Source organism: Furipterus horrens, unplaced genomic scaffold (genome assembly GCF_987537825.1).
Source record: "Furipterus horrens unplaced genomic scaffold, mFurHor1.1.pri manual_scaffold_1, whole genome shotgun sequence".
Taxonomy (NCBI): Eukaryota; Metazoa; Chordata; class Mammalia; order Chiroptera; family Furipteridae; genus Furipterus; species Furipterus horrens.
Window position 1 is genome coordinate 108,782,239 of NW_028327171.1, and position 23,799 is coordinate 108,806,037.

The following is a 23,799-nucleotide window of genomic DNA, read 5'->3' on the forward strand; positions in this document are numbered from 1 at the left end:
TCCAGCTCGACAAAGAGGAATATCACTTCTGCCCATCCCAGCTTTCCAAGGCTGAAATGTGATTTAAATGAAAACCACACAAGGGCAGTGTCACCTGGGAAGGGTGCTGGAGCTGGAATCGGCACCTGGGCTCCAGTGTGGGTGGCCTTTCAGAGCCCGGGGGTTTCTCTGGGCAGTTGCCCAGCTCCGAGGGCACGGGTGTTTCTGTACGTGACATGGGACCCTTTGAGCACCATGCAGATCTAAGGCGTGATTCCAAATGGCTTTAAGGCCTTTTGCTCTCCTGAACTTCTGATTCTGAAAACAATGCGGCCCCAATCAGAAGAAGAAACAGAAGATTCTGTGCCTTGCTCCCCAAACTTGCTTTGCAGGGGTGGTGGCAGGGATGGCCTCCCGAGACCTTACTGGTTCGGCCACTCTCTGCTCTGGGAAGGGTTCGAACGGCCGGAGCTGACCCTTCTTTCCTCCCCCAACCCCACGTTTCCCAACTCCAGCTTCCTCGTCTTCGAAGAGCTAGGCTGGCACTCCCACCCAGGTGCCGTGGCTCCTTGTCCCAGAACCAGAGCTTCAGAGTACCCTAGCCAGACTGACGGAGGAAACTTGCAGCCTGAGTCAGGTGACAGACCCCTGGCACCACCAGTGTGTTTCCATCCACGTCTGTTTCTGCATTTTATAAAAAGAACTTTTTTTTAATGAAAAGAACTCTTTAGAGAAAAGAAAATGAAGCATCACATTCCTGTCGTTTCATTTTTACAAAATATTTTCTTTGTAATATATCTGATGGGGTTGGCCTGGAAACTCACTCTTCTTGCCCAGCTTGGTTCTGACTCTCCATGCAGATTGGTTTTCTTTCTGCCACGAAGAGCAGGGCATTTAGCTTTGCTGGAGCAGGTGTTTCTCCTGGAGATCTTCCAGTACATATTCACATCTATTATGCTTTGTGTTCCTTCCAACCACCCAGTGAAGCTGGGATTTTTTACCCTCCAGAGAGGTCCTGGTTATTCAACCAATAAAAAGAGCAGGTCTTGATTGCAGTGTTTTGAGTGGCCAAACTTGGCAAGTGACGCAGAGAAAGATGGTCTCTGAGGCTCAGGTACTTCCTTAAGACGGTCAGGTTCTGGCCCTCCCCTGTTGCACATCCACTTGTTGGAGGAGAATTTCTTCCTCAACAACTTTTTAAACCTTTTGACTGTTGGCATAATTAATCGTCCTCACCCACACCCTTTCCCAATGACTAAGGAGTCCATTCATAGAAGCCAAGAAAGGAAGTCCAATTGCATGAGCTAAGAACATCTACATCGGCTTCCCAGGCCGACAGGGTCAGTCAGCACACTCTCAGTCATGCGGGTCCTTGGGGCGCCGCCCCTGTAAGGGAGGCCTGGGCCTTTTCGTTTGTGTTGCATGCTAATGAGATTATGAAGTGCCATTTGCCCAGGAAAAGTTGCTCTCAGAACAAGCCGGTAGAAGAGCAAAGACCACACTCTGCCGCCATGGCTCCACCCACCCCGTGGTGTCAAGGTTCACCTGCAGGTTTGCTCAAGGTGATGTCCTAGTCAATCCAATTTATCAAAATTTAATGACGAAGCACTACCACATTGCAGTGACTACTGTGGAGAGTCCAGGAAGGGGCATCGGGCGTGGGCGCCCCCATCTGGGGACTGAGGCCCCGAGTCCACCTTGGACGTTCCCAGTCCTCGGAGCCAATTTTAACCTGTTGTGGGTCCTTAGACTCTGGGACGTTGTTTCACTCATCAAAAGAAGTTTGGGGGATGGGGATGAGAACTGAAAACATTCATCCATAAAGACTATGCAAAGCTAAGATCTTGGCTTCCAGGTTGGCAATGTGATTTATGAAAAGGAAGTTAGAAGACCACCACTGACTGCCCTTGGCCCCACCCCCACCCCTTCCTAGTGACCTCTAGGCTACTGGGAGCACCGCGAGAACAATGCACGCACAGCGATACACTGCCTGCTTTCCTCCTTTCCCCTCAGCAATTTTGTGACACAGGTTATGGATTTCTTTCACTATTCTGATAAAAGTCATATTTTCTTCCTTTTAATTTTTGAGGACACATTAAATGTTCTCTAACCGAAATACCAAGCAAGGGTGGGAGAGGGATTTGGACTAGAAATCCCCATAAGAATTTGACTGACCCATGACCATCCATAGAGACCTGTACCTTACAATTAGTGCTTGCACATGCTTCTTAAGAACCCTTGGAACTTTTTACAAAAATGGACTCATAGAGCAAATCTCATCAAAAAAGCCAAGAAAACAGTATCATGTAGACCAACTACTCCAACCACGATACAATTAAGTTAGAAATCAGTAACAGAAAGATAACTTTTTTAAGTCTCATACATTTCAAAATTATAAAACATTTCTATTACAGTTGGGTCAGAGAAAGAAATCAAAGTTGAAAAAAATACTAAGAACTAAATGATAATAAAAATAGTTGGGAAGTAAGGAACTAGTTTGGAGACAGTTCTATTGCTTTTGGGGTTGAGTTGCGGTTACATATTTTTAATTGCAGCTTGCTTTATGTACATTTAAGAATGAACAGAGGTGGAAAGATTTTCTAAAATTTAGAAAAATGTTTTCTAAAAATTCAGAAAATCGTGTCTGGTTTGGCCAGATTAAAACATGAAGGGTTAAAACTCCAAACCAGAAATCATACCCGAATTTTTAGAAGTCGTTTTTCTTATATCTGTTCATTTAGTTCCCAAATCTCATTCTCTAAAATCATCTAAAGTCCCTTTCCTCCCCAGAACACAGATTCCCATGAAACAAGCACAAAGAGAAAGAAGGAAGAGGCAGAGAATAGAAACATTTAGAAACATTGGTTCTTTCAAGGTAGCTCTGAGTTCAGTTTAGGACATTTATTTTGAGTTTTGTTTGATCGTTTTTATTCTTTTAGCATTCTCAATGTGTAGTTTTGAACTGTGTTTTGTGGCTGGTGATGAGGGGTTTAGAAAAATGGAATGGGGATATTTTTACTCTGGAGTCGGTTGTTACCTTCTTTTCTAGACATATAAGGACTTTGCCTTCACTGTCAGGATATAGAGTCAGAATCTTGGACCTTGACTGGCAAGAAAAATAGACTCAAGATTTCTTCAAAGATCAGCTTGCTATTCAGTGCTGGTTGATTTTACCTGTGGCTCTTTCCTGTTACCTCACCACCCTTCCATTTTGAAGAAAAATCAAGGAAAGGATGGGAATTCTCTCCCTCAGGAAGAAACAGTTGCAGATGGACCACGTCGTGGTGGTTTTCTATCCCTGCTTGGAGGAGGAAGCACTGCCACCTGCTGCCCTCTGCTGTTCAAACAAAAGCAGGCTCCTCAGCAGCTCTACCACATGGTCTACAGCAGCCCATTCTCTTGGCCTTGCGCCTGCCCGAGAGAGAACATGTGCATCCCACATGGAGTCATCTTTCCTCTACTCCCACATCTGTTTTGGATTCCATTCTCTCCTCCTTCCTGTCTACCACTCTACTCGGACTCCCAAACTGTTCCTAAGGAAGGAAAACATTAGGCTTCAAGAAGCACGTGCAGCTTATGATTAACCCTTCAGCTCCCAGCCTGATAACTCAGGTCCCTTTCCACATGAACAATGATCATTAGATAAGGTGGTCAGGAGACCAGTGTTCTCGTCTACTAATGGACCTCAGTTAAGTGGATTCAACAAGTACCTGATCAAAATGCTCTGTTAAGCAGCATGACAGATGCTATATAAAACATGTAAAATGGTCTCTCTTTAAAGAACTCACGAGTCTAGTAAGGCAGTAATGCTCGGGGGAGATGTTATGGGAGACACGCACACAGTCCGAGCCATGGGAAGAGCACAGAGCAGGGGAAGATCACTGCCAACCGAGTCTCGATATGGGCAGGCTGATGAAGGTCCAGAGCAAATCGCATTCCCGATTAATGGAGGTATGAAAATACCCCAAGTTCATGGCAAGACATTTTGTTAACTCTCCTCCCCCAAATCAGGATCCCACCACTTTAAATTTTCTTTGATTTGACAAATATAAATGTAGCCCTCATGTGCTAGGTGTTGTGCTAGGATCAGAGGCAATAGCACCCAGTAGAACATGGGCCTTGCCCACTTGGGTCCTGGAGACCACAGGGAGCCATAGACAGACCCCATAGGCTGTTACACTACAGTGTGAGGAGGCCGTCACGGCCCTCCTCCAGTCCACGTTCTGATTTGCTTCCAAGGAGAAAGAGAAAAAATGAGGGAGGAGTCTTCTATGGGCATAAGTCAAAGTTAGAAAAACCATTAGCACGGATTTTGCCCAGGCTCTTGGTCCTTGCTAGAGGTGTTTAAAGAGGAGGACAGGGTGGGCTGGAGAGCAAGGTGGGAGAGCAAAGGTAAGTAGGTGGCCTTTGACATCCATGACGAGGTTACACGATGCTTTGCCCAGGCCCCAGCCTCTGCACCGAAGGCTGTGCTGGGAAGAGCTCTGGGGCAAGTCCTCTGTCACTGCATCTGTGATCTTCCGCAGACTTCCCTACCTCATCTGGAAATGGACGTAAGCAACCCCTGCTCGGCACTTCCTTCTGGGGTTTCAGAGGAGCAAATGAAGGAGGGCGTGGGTAGTTTATGTCAACCAACCAACACTACACCAATCAGTAATGTCATTATCCTTATCAGCAACACCCGGGCCAGCCAAGTGGCAGCGCAGTGAGGCCCGATGCCGCCCACAAGGCCTTCCAGGTAGAGAACCTGCAATAAGGCCTTACTGGTACCATTGCTCTCCAACTTCCCCAACTAAAGTCTACACCCAAACAAGGAAGTTTTGCTTTTTAAACAGCATGTTTGGTAACGTACGTAATGCAGTTGGGGTTGTGACGAGAAAGAGAAATAAGGCAAGAAGTCTCTAAGCCGCAGGGAGGGGCGCTATAAGCGCACCGCACAGTGCCGGCTGGTGCGGCCCCCGCTTAAAACTTTACGGCGTAGGAACCTGCCGTCGTCTCTTCCATCGTCGTTCGCCTCCCCTCCGCGACTCCGGGCGCGGACTCCCTGTCCTACTCCCATCAGATGGGTTCCCCTCGGGGCAGTAAAGACACCAAACGAAGTTGGCCACCTTCCCAGGTCATTTTTACCCCATTGAGTGGTGGGAGTTAGGACAGGGGTGGAGGCAGTGCTTCATGTTTGTGGAAGGCTGGTCCTTAACGTCAGCCAGGCGCCATCCAGGACACTGTACAGATGTCATTTAATCCCACCCTCCCAATGAAGGCAGTGAGTACGTCTGCCTCCCCCACTGCCAGACACACCACCTAACCAAGGCTCAGCTCAAAAATCCTCCTCAGCACTAATGTCCCCAGCTGGCAGCTAGAACTGAGGCCAGAGTGGCTTTAAGAATGTTTTCAGGGCAGGAGGGCATGTTTAGCTGAGGGTCTGGATGCTGTGAGCTCTGTCTGCTTGCGCAGCTGGCATTCCCTCCTGCACAGCGCACTGCTGAGAAGCTCCTCTCAGAGGCAATGGCTTTTACTGTTTTATAATTATTTGCCAGAAAGATTGCATTCCATCTCTGTTTGAAAAGAGGATCTAGGAAAATGGTATTAGTTGTTACCCAGAAGTGTTACTTTATAGCTTTTTTGGTCCTATTTCCAGATTCTATTTATGATCCAGTCCTCCGTTCTTGGGAGAACTGAAATGAGGACAAAGATCAAATAGTCATTCAACCAACATGTACTAAGTGCCCACCGTGCAGGAGACCCCACGCTCGGGGCCCGAGGTACAAAGATAAATTGCAAGTGTCTCATGTCCTGGAAAAAACCTACAGGCTAATAGCTCTGACTGTGCCTTTTTTTCCTTTCAAGAAAAGTTATTACAAAAGTGAAACATTCTGACTGCAGAATATTTCAAAAGCCCAGGTAAGAAGAGAAAGGAAAGAATCACCCTTTAGTCCAGACAACATTTTATAAATCCTGGCCTAGAGGAGACAACAGTAAATGTTGTTTGAATGGGGTCAGGGGAGCCACCCTTGATCCCACCACCCTGAGGTGTTGACTTTAGACAATATTCCTAGTCTCTTCTGTGACTGTGAAATGACTGGTTCAGATGTCATTCTTCCTGCCTCAACCTAAGGCAGGTCGGTGAAAGAAAGTATGATCTACTCAGCACCACCACCAAGTGATGGGGTGCTGCCCGCCATGCTAAGGGCTAGTCCCCTCCCGTGTCCCCTCACATAGTCAGTCTCTGAGGTGTGGGACATGCAGGAGCTTTCCCAGGTGCCCCCACAGCTGCCCCCCCCCCCAGAACAGCCTCAGGGGCAGGAAGCTGATTTACCTGAGACCAGTCCCCTTGGATTAAGGGGACTCTCAAGAATTTTTCTCAAACCAGGCTCCATGTTGATTCACCTGAGGCAGCTTTCAAAACTCCTGATGCCTGGATTTCCTTTGCGCTAATAAAAACATAATCTCTGGGCATGAGGCCCAGGCCTTGGTCTTTTTGCGTTTTTAAAGCTGCCTGGGTTGCATGAGATTTCTGGCTTCATCATGAAGGAAAGGAATTTTGCAAGATAAATTATTAGAGATAAATGCCTGTAACAATAGGCTGCTTAGCAGAAGGGAGATGATTAGAAGTAGATAATCTTTCTTTCTTTAATTAGTCATTGAAGACTTATTACTTGTCAAGCATAGTGCTAAGCACTTGACATACATTATTTCATTTAATCTTTGTAATAACACTTTGCCCTGAGTATTATTGATTCCCATTTTATAGTAAAGGAAATCGATGCTAATAAATTTCCAGTAATCAGCATAAAGTCACATTCAGTAAAAGAGGTGAGCCCAGCCTCCCCAACTCCAAAGCCCGTGGTGTGTTCACCAGCCAGGCTGTGTGAGCCAGACTTGCATGACGAGAGATAGCACAAAGGTGGGGGCTCTAAGGCTTCCGTCCGCTGAAGGAGCAGTGACTTTTCAGCACGCTCATTGGCTGGAGGTGTTTCTTCTGTGAAAGTCCGTGATGTCATATGGCAGTCAGCATGGCTGTGCAAAGAGCTCCAGTCCAGCAAGGCCTCTGCCAACCAGCCGTGTGACCATACAAGTCACCTAGTCAGCCTATGGCTTCGTTTTCGCACCTGAGCATCCAAAAGGGCTAGAACCACAGAGTCAGTGGTTTTCAAATTGCCCTGTGGAGGCCTGGGGTGCAGGAGCCCGTGCTGGGGACAGGATGGATGGGCATGATTCTCTTTCCCCTTGAACCCGACAAGCTCTGCATTTAGCTGCTTCACAGAAGTTTCCCTGCTTGAGGGGAGGGTGTATGTTTGGAAGGAAACCACCATGTTAGCGGTTCGTGATTAATGGCAATGACCCTTCCAATGTGATAAATGTCAGGTCTTCTGGGAGAATCAGCTCCATCACGACACTTGGGCGGATGTTGAACAGGGCGGGCAGGACAGCAGCCTTTCCTGCGTGTGGCAGGGAGCAAGGGCAGCAGAGGCGAGGGCGACAGAAAGGCCGGCCGTGGCCAGCAGAGCTCACACTCACAATGAACCAGCCCGGGACCCGGACCACTCAGAAGAATGTGACCAAGCAGAGAAGACAGGAGAGCAGACCAGGTGCCCTTTGTTGTCACTGGGATGGGGACAGGGTCACAAACAGCAATGGCTAGGCTCTGGGCTTCATCCCTTTAATTTGTACTTCTTTTTACTCAATAGAGTAAAAGTCTCCTGTTCTCTTTTCATAGTTTAGGATTTAAGCAATTTTCTGTTTCTTTGTGTTTTTCAGATCTTAAATCCAAATTTCATCCAAGAAGGTGAGTTTAAACAGTGGTATAATCGAAAGCGTGGGGATTGGCTAACTAACCTATGGCAAACCCAGCACTGAGAGAGCCTTTCGAAAGGGCAAGGCAGGCAGCGCTGCACGCACAGGCCAGGAAATGCGCTTGTGCTGAACTGTTAGGGCGCAAAGACCACGACGTGCAGTGTGTATAATGGGATTCGATTTTTGTAAGAAAAACTATGTTGATATAAAACCTAACAGGATGTATACTGGAATGTTCACAGTAGGCATGTTTAGATCATGACATCACAGAGCTTTTTCTTCTCTTTACTTGCCTGTATTTCCTAATTTTCTACATTAAACATTTCTTACCTTTAAAATACTTTGTCATGGGACACAGATGTCTCAACAGTGTTAAGCTGAAGGTTATCTGAATCGTTACACAACATGGGTGGGAAATGAGAATAATGTGTTATAAAATGGCTGTTTTATTTTAAGTTCTGAATGATGTGACTTTATGTCATTTTGACCACAGTGGCCCCAGAATTCCTTGTGCCCTTAGTGGATGTGACCTGCTTGCTTGGGGACACAGTGACACTACAGTGCAAAGTCTGTGGGCGACCGAAGCCCACCATTACCTGGAAGGGTCCAGACCAGAGCATTCTCGACACTGACAACAGCTCGGCCACACACAGCCTGTCCTCCTGGTGAGCAGACCGCCCACCTCAGGCCCCAGCGTCCTAGTGCAGCGCCCAGGCTAAGCCTGCATTGCAGCTTCTGTGCCAGTGGTTCATTTCCCCCAGGGGAGAGCTGCCCTGCGGCCTGTCCTAGCACAAACCCTTGGCGAGAATGGCTCACAGGAACGCATGCCCCCAGGCATGAGGGTCAGGACAGCCTCGGCCTGAGGGGCACCCAGGCCATGACCAGCACATGGTCACCTTTTGCTCAGCGTTATGCAGACATACCTGGGACCTACAAGGACAGCTCAAAAAGATGCCTTCTGGACTCACATTAAACAAAGAAAGATAAACATAAACCTTGACTCTCTCAGGCCAAAGCTGAACCTTACTTTTGGAGAGCTCTGCCAGTTGCTGACTTATATTCAGCCTATTTAATTACCTTTCCCTAAGGATTCCCAAGAGAATCTCTATGTCAGACAGAGGAATCCTGTAGACCTGCGGCAGGAATGCGGCCCTCACATCGAGACATCCCTGTGCTCTCTGTGCCCCTCAGGGTCCTGAGAAACTGTGATGTCATCAATATTTTGTTCTTCCATTAACCTGAGCATGACTAGCTTACCAGAAAAGAAAATGAGCCCTCCAGAATGCTCACTAGAAAACAGAAAACCTAGCCACGGCATGCTTTGTGCAAAAAGGGTCTTTAACAAAACTTGACTGACTGCCTCCCAGTTTTCCTGGTAATATTTATTGCTACTAATTATGAACTTGATTGTGGACTGCTGCCCACAGGGGCAAGCAGTAACAAGACCCAGATGCTTAAGAAACACCTAGGATCAAGGCCCTTTTCCTCTATTAATATATGTGGAAGTAGAATATAATGGTGTTCCCAGCAGCGCCTCCCTGCCCAGGTCCCCAAATCTCAGCAGACAAGGGGAGGTTAGTGTGAGTCAGTGCTTGCTGAGGATCTCAGACCACAGCTGGCGAGTAAGGAGGGGAGCTGGCTGGGGCTTCTGCATTTAATCCTTCTCAGCAGCCCTTCCCACATGATGTTCGGACTGCAGGCTGGGACTGCCGGGAAAGTCACCATTTAGTGGAGGAATTTGCCCTTTATTTAATTCACTTCATAATTTTGAGGGTCCCACATGCAGACTTTGAAATACCTGAACAGTTTCATTCTGCAGTCTTTCCATTTTTTTGTGCCATTCATTCTTAATGGGTGAGACTGACTCTGGTTCAGAACCAAGTTGCTGGTGGTAATAATGCGAGTAATGTTGCGGACCAGCGCTTGTGTAGGACGTCACAGATTTCAAACCATGTTCTAACATTTATCTCATCTTACTTTCTCCATTCCTATCCCTCATATACACACTTGAGAGAGAGCCATGGCAAGAATTTACCCCACAGTTAAGGAAATGAGAAGGCAGGGAGGCAAGGTGACCACGCACAGTGTGTAACAGAACCGACTGGACCTGGGGCCTAAGGACGCAGCTCAGCACTGGTCAGTTGCATCATTACTGGAGTTTGAAGGCATCCTTTCCTGTCTCTAGTGACTCGGGAGAAATCACCCTGAAGATCTGTAATCTGATGCCCCAAGATAGTGGGATTTATACCTGCATAGCAACCAATGACCACGGGGCCACATCAACATCTGCCACAGTGAAAGTACAAGGTACAGACTCTTCTGTAAACACTTTTTATACTTTTAAAAATATTTGCTTTTATTGTTATAAGATACACATAACATAAAATTTGCTACCTTAACCAATTTTAAGTGTACGGTTCAGTAGTGGGAAGCAGAGTCACATTGTTGGGTAACCAATCTCTTCATCTTGCAAAACTGAAACTGTACCCTTTAAATAACTCCCCATCCCTCCCTGCCTCCAGGCCCTGGCAGTTACCATTCTCCTTTTCCTCTCTATGAATGTGTGTTAATCAAACATTTTCTATGAATATTGCAAGGGCTCCCTGGGACCTGGGTGGGGTGGGGGAGGTGGGGTGGGGGGTTCCATGGTGAAAATTGCAAAGTAAAGTTTTACTAAATGGGAACAGAATGAATTTTCACCATAGAGCTCTCTGTGGCCTACTCTCCAACCCTAACCAAGTTTCATCTCCCATGTGCAGTATTTTAGCCCAAGGAAGAATTTCTTCATTTTTAAAAAAATTTTTATTGATTGATTTTATAGAGAGGTGGGGGGAGAGAGGGAGAGAGAGAGAGAAAGAAAGAGAGAGAGAGAGAGAGAGAGAGAGAGACAGACAGAGAGACAGAGAGAGTGAAAGAGATTTGCTGTTCCACTTATTTATGCATTCATTGATTGATTCTTGTATGTGCCCTGACTGGGGATCAAACCCACAACCTTGGAGTATTGGGATGATGTTCTAACCAAGGAAGAATTTCCGACAGCAAGGTGTATCTCCCAGGTCATAGGAAAACTTTGAGATGCAGATTAGGTAACGTTTCCTAGGTGACAGTCAACCCTGGTTTTAAAATACCAAGTTCTGCAGAAATAACACTTGACCCTAATTTCTGTCCTCAAAGGTGTTCCAGCAGCCCCGAACCGCCCCATTGCCCAGGAGAGAAGCTGCACCTCCGTGATTCTCCGCTGGCTGCCCCCATCCAGCACGGGAAACTGCACTATTTCCGGTTACACTGTGGAGTACAGAGAGGAAGGTGGGCCATCTGGTTTTGTCTCCTCTTCCTTGTAAAGAGGGCCTTCAGAGTCATAAAACTACTGGCCTCCCAGCCCTTCACCAGCTGGTCCTTCTTGCGTCTTCCAACTCAGTACACAGGCCTCAGCGCTGCACCATAGCGCCTTCTCAAATCTCAAACATCCAGTAGTGGTTTTTGACACAATGATTACCCGTCGCAGGTTTCAAAGTGCCTTCACGTGCACTTCCCTACTCAAGAAGCCCAGTCTGGCAGACAGAGACCATCAGGCTCACTCTATAGATGAGGAGGCTAAGGTCTAGAGAAAGTTAAGCAGGGAAACTCAGGTCTGGAGTTTGCTAATGTGTGATCTTTCTCCCAGAAGTAACAGCTAGGGAAGCCGGAACAGAGCTTGGCCCCACCCCAACCCCCAGATAAAATTTAGAGATCACTATATATATAGTAACAACTTTTTAACAAATTGTTCAGTTTTTAAATTTGTTACATTTACATGCTAAAAGTGCATACATTTCTCCAGCAGTTGTGAACAGCTGAGCCTGACTCCTCATCAAGAAGAATTAGCTAAAATAAGAAGCTGCCAGGTAGCTGATGTTAATAACACAGCTCTGAACCACATGATGAATTACACAGCAGAATTGAAAGCGATGCTTGCACCAGAACCAAAGCCATGTGTTTTACTGTATTCTCCATTGATCTTATTGTTTCAACTCTTCTTTCTCCTGTGGAAGTCCCAAAGCTGTTTATTTCTGTCTCTTTCTTAGGCTGTTCACTCTTGTGTCTCCCAACTCAGCACAAAGGTGTTAATGCTGAACTGACAGACACTTCACTGAGTTCGTATTTACCTCAGCACTATTCATTCAGTTGCCTTGCGAAAATTATCTAATCTCTCTGCGTCTCGGTTTCTTCATCTGTGAAGTGAGATTATGCTCCTGACCTCATAGGGTTTCTGTGGATTTAAGTGAGAGAGTGATAGGGAATTCTGGGAAGATGCCTTCCACAGTATTTTACAAGTATGTAATGCTCAATACATGTTCATTTCTATTTTGTCTCCATTTCCAAATGCAGCTCCTCATTTCCGTTATTACTTTCTGTTCTGGCCTTGCTCAAAATGTGCCCCGTGTCCCTCTGTAACTTCTGTACGGTCTCTGCATCCTCTCACTTTCCCACGCACGCATTTGAAATGAACTGCGGCCCAGCAGCTTCCACATCCCTGGTGACATAATCAAGCATTTAGGAAATTAAACCCAACCGTGCCGCACAGGGACCACAACTGTCGCTTGAATGGAATGTGTCAATTTTCCTTTCTTTGTTTGCTGAAGGTCTTTGAAACAATGTCCTTTTGGCTTTTTCTCTTTCTCTCTCCTCGGAAATGGTGCGCTAGGTTCCCAGGCCTGGCAGCAGTCGGTAGCTTCGACCTTGGACACTTACCTTGTCATAGAAGACCTCAGTCCCGGGAGTCCTTACCAGTTTCGTGTCAGTGCCAGTAACCCTTGGGGGATCAGCCTGCCCAGCGAGCCCTCGGAGTTCGTGAGACTTCCAGAATACGGTGAGTCCCGGCCACGCCCGGGGCCCCGGTGAGCGGAGGCGAGGCGCCTGGCCGGCGGTCACACACTGGCCGGCAGAGTCTGTTCGCTGGCATGTCAGCCACCACGCAGCAGGTGGCCTGGATTTGCTCAGTGGCTTCAGTCAAGTAACAATGCAGAGGCCTGGTGAAGAGTGTTTTCATAGCGTGTGATTTCAAGTGTCTTGGAGCAGAAGTTAGATCCGCCACTGTGTTTATCCCGGGCCTGCCAGGCTCCCTGGGCACCAGGCATGTCTCCAGGAACAGAGGGGCAGGCAGATGCAACGGGTCACATGGGGCTGTCTGCGCCTCTCCTGGGACAGCAGCACCACAGACCTCCCCTCCCCTGGGGCCCCTGCCAGGCATAAGTGCACTTCATACTATGAGGAACACCCCGACTCGCCAATTTACAATGGGGAGAGGAAAGGAAACTGGTTAAAGGAGTTGATCATTTCCCCTCTCCCTTACCCTCCCAGAACCTCTTTCCTCAACGTGGATACACTTTTTGGGTGGGTGTGCTGAATAATTAATGAGGATACACACATAACTAGCTACATATGAGGATTTTAAAAATGAGGGTCCTATTTTGCCCGCCTCTCCACTATCTCACTAAGCCACCTTGGCCCCAGGCCATTTTGAGAGAGGAGACTTGTCAGCCTAAAGAAAGCTTGGAGAAGTGAGGTTTTGGCAGTGCTGGTGAGTGGACTGTGTGTGTTGGGTGGGTAAAGGAAGTCACCATACTTAAAAGGCGAATTAATCTGCATCTCTTTGGCTTAAGGGAATCCCAGAGCCTAAAGAAGAGCTGCAGAAACCTTCTAGGTCTCCGACCACAACCCCACCCCCAGCTGAAGCCAGAAATGCTCCCCAGCCCCCTCCCATCCCCACTGGCTCAGCACCACCCAGTGGCTTTGTTCCCATGGGCCTGTGACTCATCAGGAAACCTTGGCCTTGGGTTTCTGTTTCCTCCAACTGCAATGCGGAGGGGCACCTCCAGCCCCAGAGGGGCCATGCTCTGGGCAGCCTGAAGTGACCGGGGTCAGAGGAGCTGTGCTGCGGACTTGGCCCTCTCGTCCCAGGCCACTGACGCAGCCCCACTCAGGGGCGACCCTGCTCATGGTTTGCTTCTTGTCAGCCTTGGTCCCCAGAGACAACACGTAGATTGTAGTGTGTGTGCTTGCGTGAGTGTAAGTCATTGTCGGGGAATTAACACGTCACGGGAGGTAATGCTGCAGAGAGGCTGCTTGGGCCTATGTTTTGGGTTAAGCTAAATAATTCCATATATGGGATAAGCTCATGAATGCCTGAGAACAGGAGGTGAGAAAGAGCAGTTTCTAGACCATTTCGAGGACATTCTTTTCCTTTTGTCCTTTCCTGGTTCTGTAACTCTTCCCAGCCCTCTCTGCCGCGTCCTCCTACAGCCATGGTTCTCAGCGGCTGGTTTAGGCCTTCAGCATGGTTTTCTCCCTCCCTTTTAATTTTTTTTATGCTCACCCAAGGACATTTGTTTCTCATTGCTTTTAGAGAGAGAGGAAGGGGGATAGAGAAACAGACAGAGGCAGAGAAAGAAACATTGATGTGACAGAAATATTGATTGGTTCCTTCTCGTAGGTGCCTTTCAGTGTATGGGGCCACACTCTAACCAGCTGAGCCACCCCGGCCAGGGCTCCCTTTTAATTTTTTTCTACCAATTATTTATTTGTAAAGTATCCTGAAGTTACATTCCCGACTGTCCCCAAGTTCTTGTGTTGATGTGTGTGGCACAGGGAGGGAGTCTGGCTGTTATATGTTTCCCTTTGCATCATATTTTCAAAAAGGGAATTACAGAGAAATGTGGCCTTTTCCCACTGAGTTAGGCTCCATATTTAGTCCTGATGTGGGATGTTGCTGGAGCTTTCCTATTAGCCTAGTTTTTTCTATGCGACTTCCTCAATGTCATAAAATGGATTCTCTCTCTTCCAAAGATGCTGCTGCTGATGGTGCCACCATTTCCTGGAAGGAAAATTTTGATTCAGCTTATACCGAGCTGAATGAAATCGGAAGGTAATGACCCCATTTCTATTCCTTCATTCATGAACGCCAAACAGCATAATGACTTGCTTTTAATGTTTGTTTCTTTTACTAAGGGCATCCTCTCTACAGCAAGAAAATATTAGAACACTTTTGTGTATTTTCTATTGCTCTTTTTCTAACTTCTGAAGTTGAAGGCTTCACTTATCAACTCTCAACCTTCCTTCTTTTCTAATATATGAATGTAAAGCTCAACCTTTTCTTCAAAGTACAATTTTAGCTACGTCTTCTCAGATGATATATTGCATTTTTATTGTCATTCAGTTCTAAGTATTTTTCCTTCACCTATGATTTTTCTTTGATCCAAAAGGAAAAATAGAAATGTTTTAAAATTCTAAATGTATGCTATTTTTACAAATTATCTTCTTGTTACTGATTCTAACATTGCACTGTGATTGAAGAAGTTGGTCTATTATATGAGACTGATTCTTCAATTTTGGGGGGTACTTGCTTCATGAGTAGTACATGGTCAATTTTTGTTATAAGTTTCGTGTGTTTCTGAGGAGAATTATATAATTACTAATTGTTGGATACAGGTCTTTGTGGGTGGCCATGTGTCAAAACCAGGAATTTGTGGACATTTCTAGTCCAAGCACATGCTCGCTCTCTCTCTCTCTCTCTCTCTCTCTCTCTCTCTGTATTTTAGTTATAAAAATGTGTCCTCAAAAACAAAAGGAATGAAAGTAGAACATTTTACAGAAAAGTGAAAAAATGTATCACCTGTCCCACAAAACAGTTGGTGGAAAGGGACAAAAAGGGACCTTGACCGTGTGCATGCAGTCGTGTCCAGGTGGTCTCAGTGAGAAAGAGGGTAGTGAGTCTTGGAAGTCATCCACCTGCCCTCAATGCATTAATTAAAGGAGTGTCATTAGCATCATCTTCATCTCTGACTGACGTCTCTCAATGAAGCATAACATTTCCTAAGAGGGGTAGTTGTGACTGGGCTGTGAAAAGAGCCAAAATGTTTGTTCATCCCATTTTATAGGCAGTAGTCATGGTGTAGATGACTGCCTTTCATTATAGCACCTTTCACACACACACACACACACACACACACAAAGTCAGCTCTGCTTTGCTATCTTCTTTGTGTAGACACAAGACATTTATGTGGTGTTAATGATGATGAGATGCTTATTGAGCATCCACAGTGTTCCAGACACTGCACACATTGCACAAAAGTTACTTACCCCAGTCCTGACAACACAGTGACATGGTGTTTGAGCAGATTTGCAGTAAATGTGAACTCAGTCTCGGGGGTTAAGTAACCCCCTCGAGGTCCAGGATTCAAACCCTGGGCTCCCTGAGCCTGTGCTTGATTACTAGCAGATGCTGTCTTGCATCATAGCAATACTTGTGATAAGTAAGCAGCAGTAATTAAAATCTAGTTTGCTCCATGATGCTGAAGTTTGGGAAGCTAGCTACGACCCCAGTCATGAGCGGGTGCCCCAGTTCATTCCTCCCCAAAACATAAATTTGCCACTGAGAGAGAGCCTTAGGCTAAGGCATATTCCATCTGGAAAAGATGGGTGTTTTGATATTTCTCAAAGGGGGAGATCCAGTTTCTCATCTATTCAAAGCAAGCAGGGGTTTTCCAAACATCACGTCTCTAACAACCGGAAAGTTTTCCTCTCCCTAATTTAGTCCTCATATTTTCAGAAGATCCTTTATGTTAATAGAATGGAAATAAAGCATGTAGATACTGACTTGAGACAGATGCAAGATCATCTTTGCCAGGGCTACAGAAGGGACCTAGCTTTTGCCATCACTCCTAAAGCCAGAATCCTAAGCGTAGACAACTAGCTTATTAAAAGGAGCTCTCTGGTCACTGAATATTATAAAAATCATGGTGCAAAAAGAAGCCTCCTCACTCCTGTAGTCCAGCCACAGAAGCAAAGAGCACTGAGCATGGTATATTACCCAGAAATAAGCGATCCAGGCACCAGCACAGTTTAGAGAAGCTGGTTGCCCCCTGGGAGTGCTGACTGGTTACCTGCACAGGATCCAGAAAGGTGGCAGTGCCAGGCCTCCAGATAAGGATGGCAGTTCAATCAGGCGTCTATTTTCACTCCCTCCTCAGACTTCACTAAATCTCCTGTAAAAGAATTTCTTAAAGCAGGCACCTAGGTTGAGGACATTGGAAGAAGCAACAGCAATAAACTATCAGAAGCAGAAAAACAGGTTGAAAGAGTGGCACACAACCTGGGAAACCTGAGCCAATGCAATCCAAGACCATGATGGGGCCAAGTGAGAGTTATAAGTGAGAGCAGAATTCTCCGAAGGCCCCGTGGCAGAGCCTCTGGAAATCGGCGTGAAGAGGATGCTCCAGCTGGAAGGATTGGCTGAGCTCCATGTGAGGGAAGGTGGGGGCTCGTTTCCTCCCAGCTTCAGACAGCTGTGTGACTGTCCTCCATCCAGGATGGAGAAGGACAGAGGTGTACTCGCTGGCAACAGTAGACCAGACCGCGGAGGGCAGCGGAACACTGCTCCACGCAGGGCAAGGACAAATATACACATGCTCTGGATGCCGGGGACCCCAGCTCCCAGCCATGCTCAGAGTGTTTGAGTAGCCTTTTAGTCCCCATTTTATGGAGTAAGCCCAGTGTAGTCCCTGATTACAGCCAGAATCCCTGGGGAAAATACGAAAAGCAGCTATTTGAGAATTCTGAAAAAATAAAATAAATAACTGGGAGATTGGGGAAGGAAGTCAAAACTTGATAAAAGACAAGAACACTGGCTGTGAGTTTTCTGTTTGTTCTTTTCTCCCTTGACCCAAGCGGGGGGCCACATCCAGAACCTGCAGCTGCTCAGAGAGGAAGCACTCCAAGACAGGCCTGTCTTTCTGACCAAAAGACAGGGCAAGGGGGTCCCTTTGAGCTGAAAAGAGCAGGTAAATCCCCCTGTTCCCCCTCCTTTCTCTCACTGCTTACCCCAGGGCATGCTTGCAGACAGAGCAAGCAGCCCGGTGATGCGGGAAGCTACAACTCTCAGGCAATCCCGTCTTCCAACCAGAACAACCATAAAGGGGGCCCACGGGAGCCAGAGAATGTGGAGGAATTAGGAATTCTAACGCTTTGGACATTGACAGTTCACATCATCAATTACACTAGAAATTAGGAAGCAATGAAATAATTTCTTCAAAATTTTACATGACTTTTTCCACCTAGAACTATACTCAGCTAAACTAACAATCAGGTATGTAGGTAGAATAAGCACATTTGAGATATGCAAGTCTCAACTTATTTCCCATGCACTCTCTGTCAGAGATGATTGAAGGATGCATTCTACCACAAGAAGGAAAAGTATTCATCGTTTACAAGAGGTTCAGTTGTGAAGAGCACTGGCATAGTTCCAAGAATGTAGACACTAAGTATGATTACAATATAATTCTGCTGGGAGACAGGGTGGGAAAGTGGCTGTGAATGGAGACCGAGGGGGGAAAGACACTTCTCAGGTCACATCTTTCATAGTGAGGTGTCAACAGATAATTAAAATTAAAATATAAAACTAAAAAAGGAGTCACACAAAACATATCATACTTAGAGTCATAAAGGTAAATGTCTAAATAATCAGCTAAAATATATTAAGCTGCCTCTAGGGAGGAAAATGAGGATGAGTGGGATGATGGGATACTATAGTTTTTAATGACAAACCCTGTAAAGCTAGATGACCTTTTAAACACGGGGGTGTGTAACTTAGATAAACACAAATTAAAATTAAGGTAGCAATACTTTGACAGGGCCACAAAGTTCAGGAGACCTATCCTCAGCATTCAAAGTCCTCCAGAAAGACTGACTTATAATAAGCAAACTCACGAGAGTGCTGTTAAAAATCAGAATGGCAGTTTATTAATTTATGATATAAAATAGAACTTTCAGTGCGACCAAATACTTGTTCACTATGCCAAGGATGATGTCTGGTATATAACAGGCATTTTATTAATATTTGCCTGATACTTGTTTCATTGATTAACACATTCTCTTTTTTGGATAAAATCTATAGCAAAACTAAATTATTATCATAAAGTTGCTTTGTGAGCACAGAGCCGAGTCAAGGAGCCAGCGCAGCCGCAGCGCACAGGGCACCTGTTCCTATTGTGGGAATAAACTGCTCTTCAGATGTTCGCCCCTTTGTTCGTGAGCTAGGACGCCTTGTGGGCGGGCCTGGGGGCAGTGTCTGGTCCGCTTTTAGACCCTCCCTCTCTCAGCTTCCTTCGCTGACCAGCCTGTCCCCTTTCTATCCCTCACTACCTTCCATAGGGCCACAACTGAGTTGGGGAACATTTTATTTATTTTAGGTGTGGTTAATTTTGTTAGACGTAAAAATAGAATGGTGGTTATATACTTGTTAAATATCCTTGTCAATTAAAGATGCAAACTGAAGTATTAATAAGTGAAATAACATTTCTGAATTTTGCTTAAAACACTTAAGAAAAAGAAGGCAGGAAAGCAATAGATAAAATCAGGTTGGCAAAATGCTGGAAATTATTGAAGCTGGCTGTTAGGTGCATAGAGCATCTGTTATAGCATCCTCTCTCCTGTTGTGTATATTAGAGATTTTTCATAATAAAAATATAACAGATATAAAATTAAATTAAAAATTGCTTCTTTAAAGATGATTTTAAAATTATCATAAGTAGAATTCATCCTTCTTTAACGTTACTGTTGTTATTGTTGTATTTTATAGAAATATACTCTGTTTAGAAAAGAAAACTGAACCTGTGGTTGATATTCCACAATGAAAGAAAATTATATCAACTAAAAAATGCTATTAGTTTTTTTTTTTTCATCTCAAAGAATCCTAAAATGCTAAGGAATGAAAAATGGTGAATGATAAAATTATGATTAAAAATACAGTAGTATCTCCTTTATCCATGGTTTTACTTCCCACAATTTCAGTTACCCATGGTCAATTGTGGTCTGAAAATATCAAATGGAAAATTCTAGAAATAAACAATTTGTAAGTTGTAAATTGTGTGTTGTTTTGGGTAACTTGATAAGAACTTGTACCACCCCCCTCCTCCCACCCAGGACATGAATCATCCCCTTGTCCAGCGTCTCCACGCTGTGCAGACTCCCTGCCCCGTTAGTCACTTAGTAGCCATCTCAGTTATCAGGTCAACTGTCACAGTATCACAGTGCTTATGTTCAAGTCCCCCTTATTTTACTTAATAATGTCCCCAAAGCACAAGAGTAGTGATGCTGGCAATTCAGATATGCCAGAGAGATGCCATGAAGTGCTTCTTTATGTGAAAGTGTATTTATATACAGGAAAAAACATAGTGCATATGTAGGGTCCAGTTTTAGCATCCACTGAGGGTCTTGGAACATATTCCTGTGGATGGGCAGGGGACAGCTACTGTACAGGAAAATAGAATTCCTAATAAAATGTTACTATCTTACAACTTCAGAGAAAACATCACACATTCTTGAGTAAAATAATGTCTAGTTGATTAACGAATCTTGACAAAATGCTTTTTTCCTTTGTTTTCCAGAGGTCGCTTCTCCATAGTAAAAAAGTGCATTCACAAAGCTACCCGCAAAGACGTTGCTGTGAAATTTGTCAGCAAAAAAATGAAGAAAAAAGAGCAGGCTGCCCACGAGGCGGCCCTACTTCAGCACCTGCAGCACCCGCAGTACATCACCCTCCATGACACCTATGAGTCTCCCACATCATACATCCTGATTTTGGAACTGTAAGTACAGGTGTCGTCCCTCTAAGGCGGCCCCAGCTGTGGGGGTTGTTTACTGGCAGTTCTATTTAATGCAGTGCCTTATAGTTTACAAAGTGCTATGTGTCACATGCACTCTGCCCTTGATTTTATAAAAATGTTATTCTTATTTTATAGATTAGAAAATCAAGGATAAGGAAGCTCCTTAGAACTAGGAATTGGATAAGCTGGGACTCTCTCTCTCACTCCAGTTTCTATTTTCTTCCTGTTATGGATTCCTGAGCTGGGCAATTTAGGAGAAGCTTATTGACAATAGGCTTATTGACAGGGTGGAGCTAAGATGAAAGAGAGGGATTTGTGCATCAAACCACCGTCATCTACCATCCAGAAAATTCCTTCTAGGGTGAAATCTTACCTTCAAAACATTTCACTCATTCCAGATTTTCTAGGGACTCAGGCAACCATACGGTTGAACCCACAACACATCAAATAAAGCAGTAAGGTCCCATTGTCCTCACTACCACCCCAAGCTAAGAACAGAGAACATGCTGTGTGGTTTAAAGAGATTTTACACAGACTAAAGAAAGTATGTTCAGAAATACTGAGCCCCTTTCAAAAGGTTATCAGATTGGTGCTGATGAAGCTCTGGGCCTGGAGAGAAGACATATATTTGCACCTAAGACCAATGCTGTGTAAGGCTCCATAAGGACCTCTATTCAGTAGAGAAGCACCTCCACTTATGGCTTTTCAATGTCATTTTAGTCCTGCTCTTGTGTGCTTGTTAGTCTAGCTCAGCAATTTTCAACTAGTATGTTGCAGGAATTTGGAAAGCATGCAGTACCGCCCTGACCGGTGTGGCTCAGTTGGTTGAGCATTGTCTCACAAAGCAAAAGATCACCAGCTCATTTACCAGCCAGGGCACATGCCTGGGTTGGAGCATGTGCGGGAGACAGCCAGTCAAAGTTTCTCTCCCTCCCTTCTTCTCTCTCTAAAAATAAACAAATAGATCCTTAAAAAAACATGCACAACCTGACTCTTTAGTCAGGAGCACTGACCTCTTTTCCCTTAGATTGTCAAATAAAAAAATGACAACAGCAAACACAACAATAGCTGTCTGATGTGAATGAATCAAAATTATACCTATGTTTTTGTCAGATCAGCAAAAAACATGTATTTTTGGTGTGCCGCAGATTTTTGGTAATTAGTTTATGTGTGCCATGACATGAAAAAAAATGAAAATCACTGGCCTAGCAGTATATGTATGGGGGTCTTTGAAGAAGTAATTCATCATAAATAAATTTATGATGAAAAAAAGAGAGCCAAAATGCAAACATCTTAGGCTAAACTTTTTAATTGGTTGAAAAGGAACAAGAGGAGACAAAAGCAACACTAGTAGTACTGTAGTCCTTGGCACTGAGGAGTTAGACATGGAGTGAGGAGGGCCAGTGGCTAATTTCAGTACGGTATGCCAAATGCCTATTTCGGAGAGGGTTACTCTGAGAACATAGAAAGGCGCTAGGTTGGACTTAAGGTTTAGGCAGGATTCGAGAGAGGCAGTTCCTGTGCTAAATCTTGGTTCTTCCTTTCTATGGCCATCCAATCGTTGGTAGAGCTTCTCTGTACCAGGCGACTGAAGCACACAACTGAGATTCTGATCCTCTCAGCTATGGTGGGGCCTGGGCAACTGCATTTCCCAAGAGCCCTAAGGGTGAACTGGTGGCTGAGACTGTTGGATCTCAGAGCAGTGCTACTGTTAGTTTCCCCTGTAAGTGCTCTGAGAAGCCCAGAGGGATGCATCTAACAAGCCCAATATCACTTCACTCCATGCCCACCACACACACCCCAACCCTGGCAGCAACAGAGAAAGGAAGGCAAAGCAGGTCTTCACTGGTCCTAACCTTTGCTCCTGTCCAGGAAAGCAGAAGACACCAGTGGGGAGGAACAAGCTAGGAAAGAGAATGGAAACTTGGCCGGGGGGGTGGGGGGTGGTTCAGCTGTGCTTGAAAGTAGTTTCTGACTCTTGCTCAAGCTTTTCTGCATGGGCATTTCCTGCAATTGTGTTTTTAACAGCCTGGTGCATGTTAGAGAATAATTGCCTGACATCTGGTCACTACTTGCTAAAGAGGACACAGGGTCCCTGAAAGCAGTTGACATTTACTGAGCACTTACTATTCCTACCAACCACGTGTAAATGCCTCATCTCACTTGATCCTTGCACATTCCTCACAATGAAGCGGCAGGACCAGGATTCAAATTGGAGTCTGCCCAGTGCCTCCTACCTTGTCTCAGTCACAGTTCTTAAGGTTGGAAAGTTGCTAAAAGGCAAAATATTCAAAAAGAGGTCAAGAATGCCAAGGATAACCTTTGCCTGCTTTGTTCTTCCCCAATGAAAATTTGACAAACAAAAGCAATTTGCAAGAGAGCTGTGGGGCTGCTTGGAGCCACCAGGTTCCAGTTAAGCAGAATATGGCTGAAGCAGTTCTCAATCTCTCCTCCTCCTCCCCATCTGAAGACTTTCTCTATTTTGCAACCTAACCTCTCAAAGGATCTTTGAGTTGGACCTTTTCCCTATGAACAATTTTAAAAGTTAACAAAACACCCTGGCCGGTGTGGCTCAGTCTATTGGAACATCACCCCATAACCGAAAGGTGGCAGGTTCGATTCCTGGTCTGGGCATATACAGGAGGCAACCAATTCATGCTTCTTTCTCACATTGATGTTTCTCTCTCCCCATTTCTCTCTCTTTAAAAGCAATGAAAAAATGTTCTCAGGTGAGGATAAAAAAAAAAGTTAAGACAGAATGTGTCTTAAACAAGGTATAGATTTCTTCCCTGAAGCACACCACATTTGTAATTTTTATTAATATATTTGTTTGCTTATTTATTTTAGTTCTGAACATTATACTAATTTAGGGCTCTAATTAAAATATGCCTGTATTACAACACTGATCTTTATCATAGGGAGTAGGGAAGATCTTACAGATTTGTATGTGTGTTATTTTTCTGGTTTGTTATTTTTATTTTTTATTTTACAAACCTATTTCCTTTGCCTTTTCCTCCCTACTTTCAGGATGGATGATGGCCGGCTCTTAGACTACCTTATGAATCATGATGAGCTCATGGAAGAAAAGGTAGCTTTCTACATCCGAGACATCATGGAAGCTCTACAATACCTTCACAACTGCAGGGTTGCACATTTGGACATCAAGGTAATAAGACATAGCAACCCTTGCAGGGAAATGACGAAATCCAATCTGCCAGTCATTGCCCTTGAGAGATGTATGTGCTAATTCATTTTATTTACTTAGGTTAGAATACTAATGAATATTAAACAGGAACTAGGTTATCACACAACTTAAGTGTGTTATTTATATGTTAATGAGAACACAATGACACGATGACGTTTGGGATGAGAGAAAGTAGGCAAG

General features: G+C 45.0%; 1 protein-coding gene across 5 annotated transcripts in view; it reads left to right on the top strand.

Annotated features, from left to right (window-relative positions):
• KALRN (kalirin RhoGEF kinase) overlaps positions 1 to 23,799 on the top strand; it is a 684,790-nt gene that overhangs the window by 659,704 nt on the left and 1,287 nt on the right. For all 5 annotated transcript variants that reach the window (XM_090277665.1, XM_090277675.1, XM_090277684.1 and 2 more), the window contains 8 exons: positions 7,738 to 7,765; positions 8,267 to 8,438; positions 9,959 to 10,080; positions 10,948 to 11,079; positions 12,458 to 12,622; positions 14,599 to 14,677; positions 20,196 to 20,396; positions 23,442 to 23,580. In XM_090277665.1, the coding sequence (XP_090133791.1) occupies positions 7,738 to 7,765; positions 8,267 to 8,438; positions 9,959 to 10,080; positions 10,948 to 11,079; positions 12,458 to 12,622; positions 14,599 to 14,677; positions 20,196 to 20,396; positions 23,442 to 23,580 (1,038 nt within the window). The remainder of the gene's footprint in view (positions 1 to 7,737; positions 7,766 to 8,266; positions 8,439 to 9,958; positions 10,081 to 10,947; positions 11,080 to 12,457; positions 12,623 to 14,598; positions 14,678 to 20,195; positions 20,397 to 23,441; positions 23,581 to 23,799) is intronic.